Raw genomic sequence first — 17,228 nt, 5'->3', positions numbered from 1 at the left:
CACACACACACACACACACACACACATATATATACATACATATTATATATATATATTATATAACAATAATTTCTGTCTCTGTTATATATACAGGTATGACTACTATGCATCTATGCCATAGAAATAAATTAAGAAAACAAAATACAGAGAGATGCAACAAATGACAGGAGTGATACTGATACTGCTTTGTATTCAAATCTGCTTCCAATCCTGAAGGTGGTAATCACAGCACTATTAACTCAAAGTTTAGGCTTGGCAACCTGGGATTAGTTAGATCTTAGCAGAACGTCTTTAAAGCCTGGAACATGTACGTTTTATAGATACTATCAAAACTTAACCAAAACACTTAATTTGGTTCACTTAATAATACGTATGATGTTTTTTTTAACCTACTGTTGCCTTTCCACTCTTCAGTTCTGTGTTGCTACTTCCTTCTCACCCCTCAAATCCTCTTCTTCATTAAGGCCTGGCCTGATCATCCCATCTAAAGTAGCCCCTTTTCACTCTATTATTTTACTATACATACTGTTTTTCTTTTAACAATTACATAACATGTTATCTGCTCTTTTATCATTTGCCCCCAAAAAATAGACCAGAACTTTGTCTATTTTACTGCCACATGAGTGCTACTTGCTAAGTACCTTGAGTGATGGTTTGGGATTTAGCTCAGTGGTGCCACCACCTGCCTTACAAGCGCAAGGTCCCAAGTTAGATACCCACAACAACAACAAAAAAAAAAAGTTTAAAAAATCTAGGTCTTGGAACTATTATAATCTGGAATCTGGTGCTCTTTACAAACAAAAAGAAACTGATTACATAATCATCTTAGGACACAAGTTTGGGATGGTGCCAGATGGAGTCTTCCATCTCCCTGCTTTGCACTACAAGGAGCTTTCCAAACCGACCTCTTACTTCCTTTAGTCTCACTTTTATTCCCACGGGATGTATAAATATTGTTGAACACATGGCAAAACTAAACGTTCACTCCTTTGCCATAAACTGCTTTGTTGTTTTTTCATCAACTTTCTTGGAGAAACCCACCAAGACACTGTGCGCTGTGCGCTAATGAGGCTTGTGTCTCTGCTGTGGCCCTGAGAGAAGGAAATTTTGCTACAGCTCTATTCTGCTCCACAGCATGGCCTGACCGTCTCTGTCTGACTGCTGACACAGCCAGCACAACTGCCACATTCACTACACTGAGTAGATTCAAACCCTGAAGAGTAAACTGAGAGGCCCTAGCATCTCAAACATCCAAAGAAGGAACCAATGCAGTGAATGCACACATCAGTAGGTAAGTTAATTTTCCCCAAAAAGTTAAGTCTAAACTCAGTTGTCCATAAAAAATAATTCTACCAAAAGAGAAGGATCACGCAAGTTCCATCACAGTCCCAAGTCACAAATCCACAGGCATAAATCCCTTGACATGGACTTAGTTTACCAATTCAGAACCACTAGCAAGCTCAAAGGTAACTAAACCATTATGTCTAATATGACATTTCTCCTTACAAAAAATAAGAGGCCTTGAAGTCTTTTTAACCTCCTAGAATATTCCATTGGTGTAGAGTATCAAAGCCAAGGTTCTTCCCTTCAGCCAGCTGCACTCCACTTTCGACAGTTCCCAGCTTGAAGGCGTGGCCCCGTGGACAGAGTAACAGGCCATCTCTATCTAATCCTCCAGCACAGTGTCTGGCTCATCCCTGGGTCAGGACACTTTTATTACTTGGAAGTTAGCTATTTAATTCTGTGTATTTATCCATCTACTCCAGTGACAGTAAACCTTTTAGAGATGAGTACCCAAACTGCAAACCAAAACCCACTCATTTATGGCAAAGTGCCAATTAAATCTGAATGCTGAGGTTTCAGTTTAGAAAAAAGCTCGCACATTACCATCTTTTGCCCTAAAAGAAAAACACTGACACCATGCCACAGGTTCACCACCACTGATCTAGTCTGTCACTCTTGAAAGCAAATTGATGGAAGGCCAAGATCAAGCCAATCTATTAAAATTTAAGTCCCTAACTGGTCTGTATTTCCCAATCATAATGACAGAGTCTTGCTCCTGGACATTACAGGCTGATATAAATTCCTACCTTTGCAGACCATTTTTTACCATGATCAAGTTTCTTTTTTTTAGCCAATACATAAAAACATAACGTATATATTTATGAGCACCACGTGATGTTCTGATACACATATATATTGTGTAATGTTTAAAACCAGATAAACATACCTATCTCCTCATACTGGCCAAGTTTCTTTCTTTGGAGATGGGGATCTCACTGGGTTGCACTTATGTGTTACTCTGAAAATTGTGACACTGTTAAAAGTACAGTAGATGCTTACAAGTGTTTTAAAAATGACTGTCACATCCAAGGGGCTCACAATTAGTTGAGGTTCAGATCTGAGCAAGAAGGTGATAGCTTCAGGAGAGTGATATGTATTATTCATGCATGTTCATACACACACACACACACACACACAAAGGCAAGTCAAGTCATGTGGCTAAGAGGGATGCACTTCTACAATCTGTATCCTATTGTTTAAGATGGCAACAACCTTTAGCTTCACCAAAACTACCACAATGGAAGCAGAGGAGTGGACGGACCTTCTAACACTGTGTATAACATGGATCAATAAGGCGGTGTGTATTGAGCATTTTCTGGGGCCTGATAAATAATGTGACTATAAGCCAGAACCACCATTTGAGTTACCAATTAAATGTAAAGATAAAAGGAAGGTGCACGCATTTCAAATATAAATTTGGGAAACGTGACTTAAGTTGTCTAACCCCTATTGTTAAAAAAGTGTATTCAAAATGCATACCTTTACCAATTATCTACATCTTGCAAATTGCTTACCCAAATCAGACTATAAAGATTATCCTGCCTGAGAATTTTATTTTATTTATTTATATTTTTCGTACCAGGGAACAAACTCGGGACCTCGAGATTGCAAAGCAAGTGGCAGAACCACTGAGTTAAATCCCCGGCCCAAGAATTTTTTTAAAATCTCTTTATGATACAATCTCTGAATATAAATATATCGACACAATTTTCTTTTCTTAGTTTTTGACATTGTAAAATTTTGGATTAGATACTTAATTAAACATTTTACTGAAAACAGGGAAATATAAAGTTATTTCAGCCAGGCGTGGGGGCATACGCCTGGAATCCTAGCACTTGGGAGGCTGAGGCAGGGGGATCACTGTGACCCTGTCTCAAAAAAACCAAAATAAATAAATAAATAAATAAATAAAGTTATTTCAAAACCAGAACATGAAGGTATTCATATCCTTTACAAAAACTAGTATGAAAATTACATGACTGTTATGTGACTTATATAGACACATACTGAGAAAAACACAAAATGTTGACAACTATGTCAATATATCTGACTTAGAATAATAAAGATAATTATGTGAGAACAGTTAACACTATGGGTGTGCTTTCCTTCATAGCATTACTATATTACTTTTTAAATTAAAATATATTTATTTTGGTTTATGTTCATAAGCCATTACACAACTTAGCTATACTAAATAATACTAAAAAAATTCAATTTCTAAAAATACTGTATAGTTTTAAATTTCATAAAAGCACATACCTGAGCCAACCTCCTTTTCCTCTTCTTCAATGTTGTTTTTGATGCTATCATATTCTTCATCAATGGTCTGATTACCACGCATCTGAGATAAAATTCTACGAGCCTTCTGAGTCTGTCCTTTCTGAATAAGCCATCGAGGACTTTCGGGCAAGAAGAGAAAACCAAAAAACTGTATAATGGCGGGAATTGCTGCAAGCCCCAACATGTACCTGCAAGAGGAGAAGTTCACATTTATTGTAAAATTTGTTCTAATATCACTTAGCATGTGCTTACCACATACTTCTGTGTTTGGACCAAAGTAGTATCTAATGCTTGGTTAAAATGTTTTATTATTTATACATATGCATGCAACAGAAAGGGTGTTTTACGCTGTACTGAAAATATTAAAATGAAAAAATGTTAACATCATTTTTCTTATACAAATTACACCGAAAAATAGTTGCAGTTGTTACATATACACATTCTGAACCAAACGTATTATGCAAACAGCATACTGACCACCCTATTTAATACTAATATACACAATACAATCATGTTTTTTTACATAGTAAAGTTGTATGGAATAATGTGGGGCATCCACCAAAGGCCTGTGTACCATCCTTCTGTAGCATTCAGAGCTGGTGGAACTCTGAAGAAGTAGAGCCTAGCAAGAATTGAGGACCCTGCGGAGCACCATCCTCGATGGGGATGCAGGGATTCCAGCCCGTTCTGCCTCTCTCCTTCCGCTTCCCAGCCACATGAGGTGTGCAGCGTCATCTATAATATGTGCCCCACCATGATGCATTCATTCATTCCAGGCCCAAAGGCACCAGGGCCAAGTGACTATGGACTGAAACCTCTGAAACTGAGCCAAAGCCAACCTTTTCTTCTCAGCAGTTAATTATCTTAGGGTATCTGTCAAAATAATGAACAGCTAACTAGCCCAGTAACTAAGAAAAACATACCTATTAAAAGACACAGTATTCATAAAACCAAGTATCCAAACTTGTTTCTTTGTAGTGGTTACATTTTTTTTATTATACATCAGGTTTACCTCCACTAATGAGAATGTCCATACAAACAAGTAGCAAATAATGCTAATTAAATTGCTACAAATAGAAAAAATTGCTCATGTTCTTTTAAATTAACCTTCATTTTCTTTGAGGGTCTATTCCTTATGGATAGAAAAATGATAAATAGTAGATAGACACATTATTGTAAATTAATTAAAGAAATAACAAAAATAACAATAGAACTACAGATACAGCAATACCTTAGATCTCTCCAAATTATTATGAGCTTCAGACTGATCTACATCTCTCAGACTTGATTTTTTTTAAATGAAGGGGTTAGGTTAGATAAACTTTAAGGTCTTTTTCAAATGGAAATGTCTATGAAAGTAGGATACCTCGATATCTTGTGCTAATTCAAATTCCCTGGGTGTGTTCCAAAGTAGATTCATGATGACAAAGCCCAGCCAGTCAATCCCATTTATGTAAAAACCATATTTACAAACACTTAGTTGTATGTTACCAAAAAGTCTCTAACTCAATGCCATTTTCAAAGCTATTCTACTTTTTAGGCTACATTAAACACAAAATATAGCAGCCTTAAAGGTTCCCGAGATATATTTCATGAAGTAAATCTACTCTCTAGGCAATTTCATTTTAATTCTAACAACATATTTTCATGTGGGTTTTAAGAATATCACTTACTACAAATAAAACATGTGAAAAGATTCAGAAATTAAACAAGTATTGATGAATGAATGACACAGTAATTGCCACTTTAATCCATGACTTGTAATCATTACACCAACACTGAATCACTCTTTGTCCTCCCTCAGAACAGATTCTTAACATCAGTTTAATCACACACTTTTCTAGCTTGATTTATTTCGCTGTATCTTATACTGTAATAAATTATTTAACCTATTCCACTCAATGGTCCGGCACCTAGTATTTTGCATACCACAGGCACTCAGAAAATCTTTGACGCAATTATATGAAAGCAACTATATATATCTAACCTTTCTCCAATAACTACTTCAGAATCATTTACTGACATTTTATGAAGCAATTCTTATGAATTGTTTAGCTCTGTAAGAGTACTTACACAGAAATTCTGTCCAACTAAATCATTTGTTACTCTAGACACAATCAGGCCTAGCAGAGAAGGATAGCTCACAGATGTATATATTTTTGGATGCTCCTCCTAAGATGTTAACTTACAGAATAACATCCACTATTTACATGAATGTTTTATTGCTATAAATGAATAAAATTTCAATCCAAATTAAAGTCTCTGGAAGAATTTAAAACAAGTAGGCTAAGGGTGTAGCTAACCAGTACTGCACTTGCCTTGCAATACTCAAGGCCTTAGACCTGAATCCCCAACACTGTGAGGGAGCCCAACCTGAGTGACTTAGGAGTACCACATCTCAAAAGAAAAGTTTTTGTTTTGTTTTGTTTGTTTTAACAGTGCTGGGGATGTAGATCCACTCAAAGACCCTGGGGGATTTAATCTCTAGTTTATGTCTGTGTGAATGAGAGAGGGGAGAAAAAGAGGGAGAGAGGGAATTCATAAAAGGCAGATAGAGAACTCTTGAATATGAAAATTTTGATGTTTCATTTCTCTACTTGTCATGATTAAAAATTAAGATTAAAGAGCAACAGAGAATACTTCAAAAAAGCACTTGAAACGGAATCATTTTCAGGCCCAAGTATGATCACATAATACTTTGTACTTTACTACTGACTACTAAATCTCAAGAAACTATATTTTAAAAATTTAAATAGAGGCAAAGAAAAAAGAAAAATGTACACACACATATTAATCTATGCTTTTGAAGCCAGCTATAGGAGAGAGACTACTTTAGACCTAGAGCTTTTTGAAACAAGTAAATCCCAAGAGTGTAGGGGCAAAATTTATAATTCTATGCAATGCACCAAGACACTACTGAAAGGAATGTGCATGCTGCTGCCAATCTTTAAGGATATTAAAGCCTCTTTGCAAACACTAGTCAAGAAAAAAAGTTTTATGCACCTACCTCCTAACACTTCTTTTCTAAAAGTAAAGCAAGGGACTTTAATCTACTTTCCAAGACAAAAATATTTTGATAGGAATAACTTTCATGGCTTTGTAGACTTCAAATACATAGGACAGGGGGTTGGCTATGATATACAACAGCAAGAGCAGAGGAACAGATGTGGTCTCATTTCATGTCAGAGTTTGGATAAGTGTCCCTCAAATGCTCATATGCTGAGCTGTGGTTACCACATGGAAGAGAGGGTAAAAACTTGAAGAGGGGGTACTTTTGAGGATGAAGTTAGGACTCAGCTATTCCTTGCTGTCTCTGCTTCCCAGCTGGCCATGAAGTTGACAGATTCCCCTGCCATGTGCTCCATCCACACACAAAAAAGCAATGGGCCAATCAAACATGCACTGAAGTTCCCAAAACTGTGGCAAAATAAACCATTTTTGCTCAGGATGGTGGTACGGACCTGTAACCCCAGCTACTCAGGAAGCTGAGGCTGAAGGATCTAAAGTTGGAGGTGTAGAAACCAAATTAACTCCATTCTAAGACAGAAAGCCATCTCATGTAAGATGTGACTCCTAGGTGAACTGTGGGAATTCCCTGGGTAGCAAAAGAAAAGGCAAGGCCAGATGGCTGGGAAAGGGGACCATAAAACTGAGGGAATTAGCTTAGCAAAAGAAAAGACAGGATGTTCTGTATAGATAAGGGAAACACTCTACATTCCTGAGCACACTAACCTCCCCCTGAATTAGCCCACTAACCCTAGCCCCCTCCCCACCCTGATAAATTTTCTTCCTGCTCTCACAAGTGCCCCAGCAACACCCAATAGAAATGAGAAATAGAAAATAGCACCAATAAAAAAAAAGAGGATTTCAAGCCTCCCAAGCCCTATAAATTTATGCTTTAGAAGGGGATCAGGACTCTCGTTTCAGATCCACTTGGTAGGTGAGGTATGAGGGTCCAGGCTAGAGCTTGCAATAAACTCTTTGTGCATCAGACTCGACTCCTTGGTGGTCTTTGGGGACTTCGCAATCTGGGCACAACAGAGGCCAAGCTGGACAAGTTAACAAGACCCATTCTCAAAGTGATCAATAAAAAGGGTTGGGAATGTAGCACAGAGACAGAGGCTTGCCTACCAAGTGCAAGCCAATGAATTCAATCCCAAGCACTACAAATATATACTCACACACACATTTATGTTTATATCTGTGTGTGTATACACACACACACACACACACACACACACACACACACACACACACACACACACACACACACACACACACACACACACAGGTATATACATAAATGCACAAACTGATCCCCTAAGTTGGTATTCTCAGGTATTTTGTTACAGTAGCAACTGACTAATACACTTCAGATCTGGGATACTAGCCAAGAGGCCCTAGTCAAGTTACATTTTAATACATGGGAACAATGTCTATTTTACTGAATTGCTAGGAAAATTAAGTAAAATTTAAAAAGGGGGAAAGGGTTTGGGATGTGCAAGGACCCCAAGTTCAATACCCAGTACTAACAAAATAAAATTAAATTAAAATTTAAAAGAATAAAATAGCCAGATGAATGGCAAAGAGCATTGTGACAGGTTAGAGCAGGCAGCCCCTAAAGACAGAGGAGATCTTACTACTGTAAACTATATCAAGGCTTCTAAACCCTCCCTTCACATTAAAATCACCCAGGGAGGTTTAAAAGCACACCAGAGTCCAGCCCCACCCTCCCCTGTGGACTCCGATTAATTGGTTTGGGCTCTGGGCCCAGGTAATTCTATTTTATTAAGAGCTCTCCAGGTGGTGCTAATGTGCCCAGAACAACAGATGTAAATGTTTTAAAAACCCAAGAGGTGAAAATGAACAACAAGCACCCAAAGTCCACACCTTAAGGAAAAAGCCATTGATCTTGTGGCTTCAAAACAGTACACCAGGCTTGACAAAGGGAAGGTGAGCTGAAGCAAACAAAAATGCCAGGCTTTCATGAATTCATAAAATCTTTAGAATATTCTTTAGCATCACAATCCCAAAACACTTTTTAAAGTCTGCTAACCATGAAGTTAACAAACTATTTTTCTGATACCACTAGCAGTACCACCACCTGCTGACCAAAAAATTAAGGAATGGGTCCTCTAATAGGGAGCTACCACAACTAACCCAGGTGCCTCACAAAACCACAAGGGGCCTTGCCAGAAGGGGTGGGGAGCATCTGTAATCACGGCTACTGGGAAGCTGAGGAAGGAAGATCAGTACTTCCTGGCCAGGCTGGGCAACACAGTAAGACCATGTCTCAAAAATAAAAAATAAAAAGGGATGAGGATGTAGCTCAGTGTGAAGCCTCTGGGTTCATTCCCCAGCTCCACCATGTGTGAGTGAATGAAGAAATGAATGGGGAAGCAGCTGGGTAGTAGCGTGCTTGCCTAATATACAGGAGGACTTGAGTTCAATCTCCAATACAGCAAAAAATCAAACAAAAAAGAAAACAAGTCCTTTCACTGAACTGAACACTCACTATCGCTCCTGCTTGCTCCCACTCAAGTAACTTAAGACAAGTACTATCCAACATGTGGCTGCTTAAGCAACAAAAGCCTGCAGTCATAACTATCACCTTCTCTGAACTGATAACAGGGGTTATTCTGCATGTTATTTTTTAGAAGTTCCAGAAAGGTGATAATTATGTTCTAAATACATGAAAATAAACTTCAATACAGAGCTTACCTCACACATATAATCATTTAACAGTAACAGCTAGTATGTAACACCAGTTAAGATGTGCCAAGCTTTGTCTAAAAGGACTTCAGTTCCATTAACATGTATTATCTTCACTACAACACTAGCAGTGGTTACCATTATCACCTCCATTTTATAGACAAAGAAACCATGGCTAATAGGTGGCAGAACTGTAATTAAAGTCCACGAAGTCTGGCTCCTATAATAAATGCTTCTGGTAAGCCAAGTGCTAATAACGTTAAATGATTACTTAATAGTTCCACCAAACTCATTAAAAGGGCATAGTTCACCCCAGTTTCATGTTGAATTCCAAGGTTCTTTCAGAAAGAACTATTTGCCTCCGTGCAGTAATGAGCTGCAGCAGTAACAAAGCCAAAGGGCTGGCCACAAACAGGCACTCAACGGCACCCACATGGGTGAGACAGAGCACACACCCACCTGGATGGTAATTGCAAATGGGACTTCACAACACAGATCAGCCAGTAGCAGATGGAGCATCATGTTATTCTCTCAAACTTATTCCCATTAAACCACAACTCCTATGATAATGTCTTTTCTCCCACTGCTAAGACAAAATAACCAACATCCAAAGTTAAAGGGGGCAAGATTTATCCGGCTTACAGTTAGTTCATAGCAGTTCCAAGGCAGGGTGGCAGAGGGGAAACAGTTCATGGTGGCAGAAGACAGCAAAAGCAACAAAGGACTTTAACAGTGTCTTTCTACCCTTTTATCTCATCAAACTACCAGGATTGTGGTGTCAAACCAGTGTAGTATCATCTGTTGTGGTTTAGTAATCACAAATCCTGAATCCCAGCAACATACTCTAGGATTCCAACTCCTCTAACCCCACCAGGCTTGGGGGTGGGGGTCCAGATCCATAACAGCTCCCTAGCAGCAGGACTATTTTCACTAGAAAACAGCTATTAGTTCAAATGTCTTCTTTACAAGAGTCAACATTATTTTGAGCATTTTGCCAAACTGAACTTACTGTTCTTTAACATACACAGATAAACTTCCCATGCAGAAAAAAATACAGGTAACAACAAAAAAAAAAAACTTTTAAAAAAAATCATTAAGAGCAAAAACTGATTTGTGAGATTTGGGCCTTTTAAAATATTTGATATGACAGGCATGATGCATCTGAAGTTGTTTCACTGTACAATTTATTTTCCAACCTCTGTCTTGTGATAGCTCCCCAAGCTTCACCTCTCCCAAAGGAGCTGTGCAGGAGTAAAGAACTGCATCCTGCATTCGTGTTGTTTATTTCTCTTCTCTTCTTGTCCCCATTTTAATTCCCAAGTGATATGAAAAGACTGCCAATGCGTTACACTGGAAAATCTACATGATCTATTATTTTAATTGAAAGTCAAGCTGTAAGAGCAAACTATCACAGCTAAGGGAGCTTTATTACAACATATTATATTTAAATCAAATTGTATGCAATTGTTTTTATAGCTCTTGGAGGTAATTTCTTCTAAGGGAGGAAGACAGTTCTCATTTGGAGACAGAAGAGGTTTTCAGAGTCGATGGTTATTTGGCCAATTATCTTGCTAACAGATTGTGAGAGCAAGAAGATACAGCTCAATCAGTATTTCCTTAGTGTTTCCAGCTTCATTTTGTCAAAAACATATCATCTTTTTAAACAAAACCTCCACTTTTTTTTTCTAGTCACAGATAAGCTTGATATTTTTGAAACACTAAGATAATGGTCAGCGACAATCTCTAAAAGGCTGACTTAGGCGTACTCCTATAATCCCATCACTTGAGAGGCTGAGGCAGGAAGTTGCCATGATTTCAAGGCCAACCTCAGCTACACAGTGAGTTCCAGGCCAACTTGAACTATAAGAGACACTCTGTCTCAAAAAAATAAGTAAATAAAAATTTTAAAAAATCTTTTTAATGTTTAAAAAAAAAAGCTGACCTGAAACAATGAAGCTTTTTAGCAACAGTATCTAATTACATCTAGTAGTGTCTAATAAAATGGAAAAAGAACCAGGTGACAAAATTACATTTGTAATTTTAATTATTTATTTTTATTTTCTATCTTCCAGCTTAGACTGAGTTTATATTAATTTGGTACTGTGCATATTAATCCATTCTGAAGACCAAAATAAATTAAGAGGAATATCCTAAATATTAAGATGCTAAAAGATGCTGAGCTTGTTTCCTAAAAGCTAGTTTGTGTTTTTGGTGCTGTGGTGGTGGTGGTGATGGTAGTGCTGGGGATTGAACCTAGGCCTCTCACACAGTAAGCACATACTCTATCACTGAGTGACACTCCCAGCTTTCAACATAAAACTGTAAAAATCTTTTAAACTTCCTACCTTTTTTCTTCCCCTGAAATAGTTCAATGAGAATAAAAACAGTCAGCAGTTACAATCAGAACTCTTTGAAAAAGTTACCTAATGAAGGTTTATTGTGTTTGCATGGAAAGCTAAATCTAAATTCCTTATAATCTCTTTAGACATTATTCATGTGTTTATCCAACAAACATCTGAATTATTATAGGCCAAGAACTAGGACAGTCATTGAGCATGATGAATAACCTTAATCAGAGATGGTGCAGTGCTGCATAATTCTGCAACCACCTCCTCACATTGGAACTTTCCAACAATAAACAGGGTAGGCAAGGCCCAAACCCATTCAAAGCACCTAATATTGTTCCCTCAGCCCTCTATCCAGAGATCAACTGTTCAACTTTCCTACAGATTTTCAGTTTTTTCATATACTTTTCATATACTTAAGAACTGTATTAAGATATGTTTACTGAAAGATCTTTATCCTAGGATTTACAAGTGAAATGGTCATCATTTTAGATTAGTAATGAAATATTTACAGAACATACTCAAACACAAATTGTGATTTATGACTTTCTCTTCGATACAATCTTGTAGGTGCAAAAGGGCTGAATTTAGCCACTTGCTATATTTACATTGTAGCAATTCATTTGGTAACATTTTTAAATTTTAGCTTGTGCCCACAACTCTTAAGAAGTAAATAAGGAAAGAACTGCCCAACTGATATTGTAGTCTGGTAAATTAATCTGTCTGCCACCAAGGACCACGCAGAACATCAACACTGATGACTGACAGACCCAATAATCTAGTGGCAGCTAATATAAACCTGACACCATAACAGGGAGTGCATAAGGAAAAAAAGTCCACATGTCAGTCATCCTGGAACATTTCAATTTACTTGCTGGTGTAACATAATCAGCAAATGAGTGACTTACCTAGAGAAAACATGTATGCAAATTGTTAAAAAAAAAAAACTTTGCCAAATAAGCAAACATAACAAAATATTAACCATGAGAACATAGTGCAGAAGAAGACCCCTCTAAGAAAACTAGTATCAGCACGAAATTTAATTAGCTTGTCCAAGTTTATTTAGTGTTGATTGCAGAAGCAACAAGATAGGTTCTAAGAGAAGCTTGTCTTGTGATAACTATGTAAATCAATGCATGGAGGCATTTTGCAGAGGTATGAGGTGATTTTGAATTAAATGGCAAAATATATAAATACCAACATGAAATTCACAGTGCAGTTCCTGAAAATAATGCACACACACACATTCAACTGTATCCCCAATCTCTCAATCATCCTTGTAAAGCTCTGGTCTAGGTTCGAGTTTATGGAGATACATCAAAGATCCCTAGAGCTCAAGGAGCCTATACACCAGTAATGATCAAACAAACAGGGAGATTTGATTATAATGATGGGCTTTAAGCACAGTCTAAAAGTCAGAAGAGTTATTCAACAGAGGCTATCAGACAAGTTTCCACAGCAGAAACATTTATTCACTGGTCCGTGTGGAAAGGGAATACAGTGAATGGAGCCAAAACAAGGTTTAAATTGTCTGGACTTTTGTTTTGTTTCTTGTAGATAAAAGTTACATACAACAAAATATAGAGATACAGATGCACTCATTCTATGAGTTATGAGAAAATATGCACACTTCTGTAACCACCATCATAATCAAGAACATTTCCATCATTCCAGAAAGCTCCCCGATAACTACTTCTCCTATCGATCCCTACTGTCAGCACAATCCCTGAGATAATTTGTTCCCACAGCTGGGTTTAAACATCAATTAACTTCAGAAAAAATCACGGAAAATATATGCATTTGTTTGTATCTAACTTGTTTCATTCAGTATAACTTTTTAAAATTCACTCACATTAGGGTTTGAGGGTGCAGCTCAACAGTAAAACACTTGCCTGTCAGGTGCAAGGCCTAAATGCTTTATAGAATTCACCAGTGAAACTAGCTGGGCCTAAAATTTACTTTACAGGTGTGTTATGAATAAGATTCCATTTATTTAATAAATACAGGGATTCTCAGACTTTCCATTTTGTGCTTGGGCCATTTTTGGTAAATTGTGCTTGTCAGGTAATGCACCCAATTCCACCTGCCATAATTTGTTGGGTGTACTGGCACAAAGTTGTTTATAGTATTCCCTCATTATCCCTATAACAAAAACAGGAATGACACACCCTCTTTTATTCCTGATAATGTCAATATGTGCTTTTTTTTTCTTTAAAAGTCATAACTTTTTTTACTATTTCATCCCTTATTTTCTTTGGCTTTAATTTGCTAATACATTTCCATCTTTTTAACATGAAATTTCAGAGATGACTTTTTAACCTTCCATCTTTTCTAATATAATCACATTAAAACTATATTCTTTCATTTAAGCACTATTGTAAGTATTTGCATTTCACAAATTCTGGTGTGTTTTCTTTTAGTTTAAAATTACTCTCCTTAGGGCCGGGGATTTAGCTCAGAGGTTCCACCACCTGCCTCTCAGGTCCAAGGACCCTAGTTCGATCCCCAGTACCAAAAAAAAATATATATATATCTATAGATATATATACAGAGATATATATATGTATCTATCTATTTATAGATAGATAGATAGATAGATATATTAACATCTCATGGCCAGAATCTGGAAGATTCTGGAGAATGTCTAATATGAACTTGAAGAATGTGTACTGCAACAATTCTTGGATGTAGCAGTCTACAAATGTCAATGCTGACAAGCAACTTAGAGTGTCATGAAGTTATTCCATAACTATACTTTTTGTCTATCCTAAGAAAAATTTTAAATTTAGATATGAGCCTGTAGTATTTGTTTTCCCCTAACTTCTAATTTTTATTTTATTGTAAATTTAAATAAAATTTAGCATTTTAAGCAGTTTTAAGTACTGTACATTCTTACCTGGGTAACCACAAAATCTAATTCTTAATTTATCCATTTTGAAGCTCTCTAATTAGGCAAAGTACACTTATAATAATTAATGAATTGGTGCCTTTATCATTATGAAATGTTCCTCTATTTTTTATGTTATGAAAAAATAAAAATTTTGTAAGAAAATATTATCTTCAAATTAGTTACTCAGAGTACAAGACATTGACAAAAAGATTTTTACAAAGAACAAACAGATAATAACACAAAACTTTCTTTTCAACAACCTAAGATAAACTAGTAGTATAAATGAAACAAATAATCTCACTGTATAATTACGAATATGGCCACATGTGTTTCTTTTACAGTACTTAACTTTGTGCAGTCTATCTTTTCCCATCTTTTTACTTTCAACCTAGCCACAGCGTTAAAAAATATGTCTTAGACATTGTAGGTTTGTCACGTATTTTCATTACATAATGATAACTTTTATGTTACTATGAGATTGTAAATATTACAACACCTACTGTTTGCCTTCAATTTGTCTCACCTATATTTGATACTGTTTTTGCTTTCTTGTTCTTACTTAGCTCATTCAACTACTTTAAGTACTCTATTTTAATTCTCATAATGGTTTTTCTAACTATTTATTTTTAAAATATATTCCTGTGGGGTATTTTTATGAATAAAAACTTGCAACCTTCATTTATCAGTCTACTTGGAAATACACATTAGCACATCATCAGTCCAAAGTTTACACTAGAGTTCACTAGTGATAGTGTAAGATCCATAAGTTGGACTAAGATATAAATACGTGTGTCTACCACACTATCATACTGAGTATTTTCTCTACCCTGAAGATCTTCTGTGTGCTGTGTTACCTAGTTTGTTTGCTTTTTAAGCATTTTGTTCATGATTTTTTTACCCACTTACTGGTCCCATTATTTAAATGCAGGAGGACCAAAAATTGCAATTTTAAAAATTAATTTTTGTAAGATAATATAACAAAACATAAAATGACAGTTTTATCAAATTTATTCCATACAAGAACCAACTGGAGGAAATGACATCTGCCCAGATGTCAGTTGGGAGGTCACTGCATAAACAGTCCCACAACCCAAGTGATGCTCAGAGTGAACTGTGAAGTGGCTAATGCTCATCTACAGGGGCACTGATCCTATACAAAGCTCTGTGGCAACCAAACTATGTGTACTTTTTAACCTGGAAATATCAGGTAATTGATGGTGAGGGTAATTTTTCTTGCCAGCTTTAGATACAGGATACAGTGGCTGAACCTAGGGCTTTCTGAAAATAACAGTAAACAATACCCATTTAAGAGCTTTTAAGTCTTTTTACAGCCACTAACTAATTTGATCCTTACAGTAACACTCTCAATTGCTGAAACATTAGCCATGTGAGGATGAATATTAGAGCTTAGACAAATTAATTCATATGCTGTGAAAGCAAGATACACTAGAATATCTTTATGATAAATGGTCCCTTGTTTTAATTCAATTAATAACAAAATTACAAATACCTTAAGCGTTAAGATATTTGCCTGTAATCAAGGTGGTAACCTCCAACGAATATATGTGTTATCTAAATCCATCTTTCTTACAATGGTGGCTACATCAATTTTTAAGACTGAGATGGCTTCTTCACATTTTATAGTTCACACACAGCCAAGCACTACTGATCAGCACTAAATTTTACACACAGCTTTTACAGCATACATTTACCTACAAATAGCATCACCTTTCAAATAACATTCTGAGAAGCTCTTAGTGACATGGTTTTATACATTATAAAATATTAGGATGGAAAGAGGCATATCAATTATTTTATCCAAAAATAATTATTGGTTTCTTAAAAATTATTCTGAAACTTTACAAATAAACAAACCAAACTCTGAGTTGTTTGAAGAGAATGCAATGGGAAGAAAAAATAAATAACCTTTAAGAGGAAGTCAAACAACAGACTGGAGTTTTGTCCACAACCACGAAGACTCTCCTTCCCTAAACCAGCTCCTAAACCAACTCCCAACCAACATCACAGCCCCACCTTGCTGCTCCAACTTCTCACTGCTGTCCAATCATAGCTGACTGTTTCAAACTGCAAGGTCTTTAAAATTTGTATTGTACCTAGATTGTCCCTCCCTCTCACTGTGCCTGAAATTTTAATCGTAAGATCTCTTTGTTGAACAAAAAATAATTTATTGAACTGGGCATGGTGGCACACATCTATAAGCCATGCTGCTCAGGAAGCTGTGGACAGATAACCACAAGTTCAAGTCCAGCCTGGATAACTTAGTGAGATCCTACATCAAAATAAAAGCTTTTACTGATAAGTGTGAAATAGGAAGAAAATGGCTAAAGGAGAAATGGGAAGAGGAGGGAAAAGGAAAAATGTGAGAAAAGGAAAAGGGAAACAAAGTCTTTGTAAATAGGGAAGGGTGAAGGGGATGAAGAGAGGGCAGGGGAATGGGGAAAAAATAAGAATCAAGATATATCATGTAAAGTTACAAGATCCCAATGACAAATGTAATTGCATTGTTTGCTTTTTTTTTTTAATTTAATTTATTGGTACATTCTAGGTAGACAGTACAGTTAGTTACATTTATACTGGGATCTTGTATCTTTACATGCCAGGTCTTAGTTCTCATTTTCTCCCCTTGTCCCCACCCT

The 17,228-nt window shown here is 36.5% G+C and overlaps 1 protein-coding gene across 1 annotated transcript in view; it reads right to left on the bottom strand.

Annotated features, from left to right (window-relative positions):
- Slc2a13 (solute carrier family 2 member 13) overlaps positions 1 to 17,228 on the bottom strand; it is a 271,310-nt gene that overhangs the window by 242,022 nt on the left and 12,060 nt on the right. The window contains exon 4 of the mRNA XM_010615434.3: positions 3,604 to 3,812. Within this exon, the coding sequence (XP_010613736.2) occupies positions 3,604 to 3,812 (209 nt within the window). The remainder of the gene's footprint in view (positions 1 to 3,603; positions 3,813 to 17,228) is intronic.

The sequence above is a fragment of the Fukomys damarensis genome, unplaced genomic scaffold (assembly GCF_012274545.1).
Source record: "Fukomys damarensis isolate Sample0158 unplaced genomic scaffold, DMR_v1.0_HiC HiC_scaffold_15, whole genome shotgun sequence".
NCBI lineage: Eukaryota > Metazoa > Chordata > Mammalia > Rodentia > Bathyergidae > Fukomys > Fukomys damarensis.
Note: the sequence above shows the minus strand (reverse complement) of the source record. Positions and strands in the feature narration are given on the sequence as shown.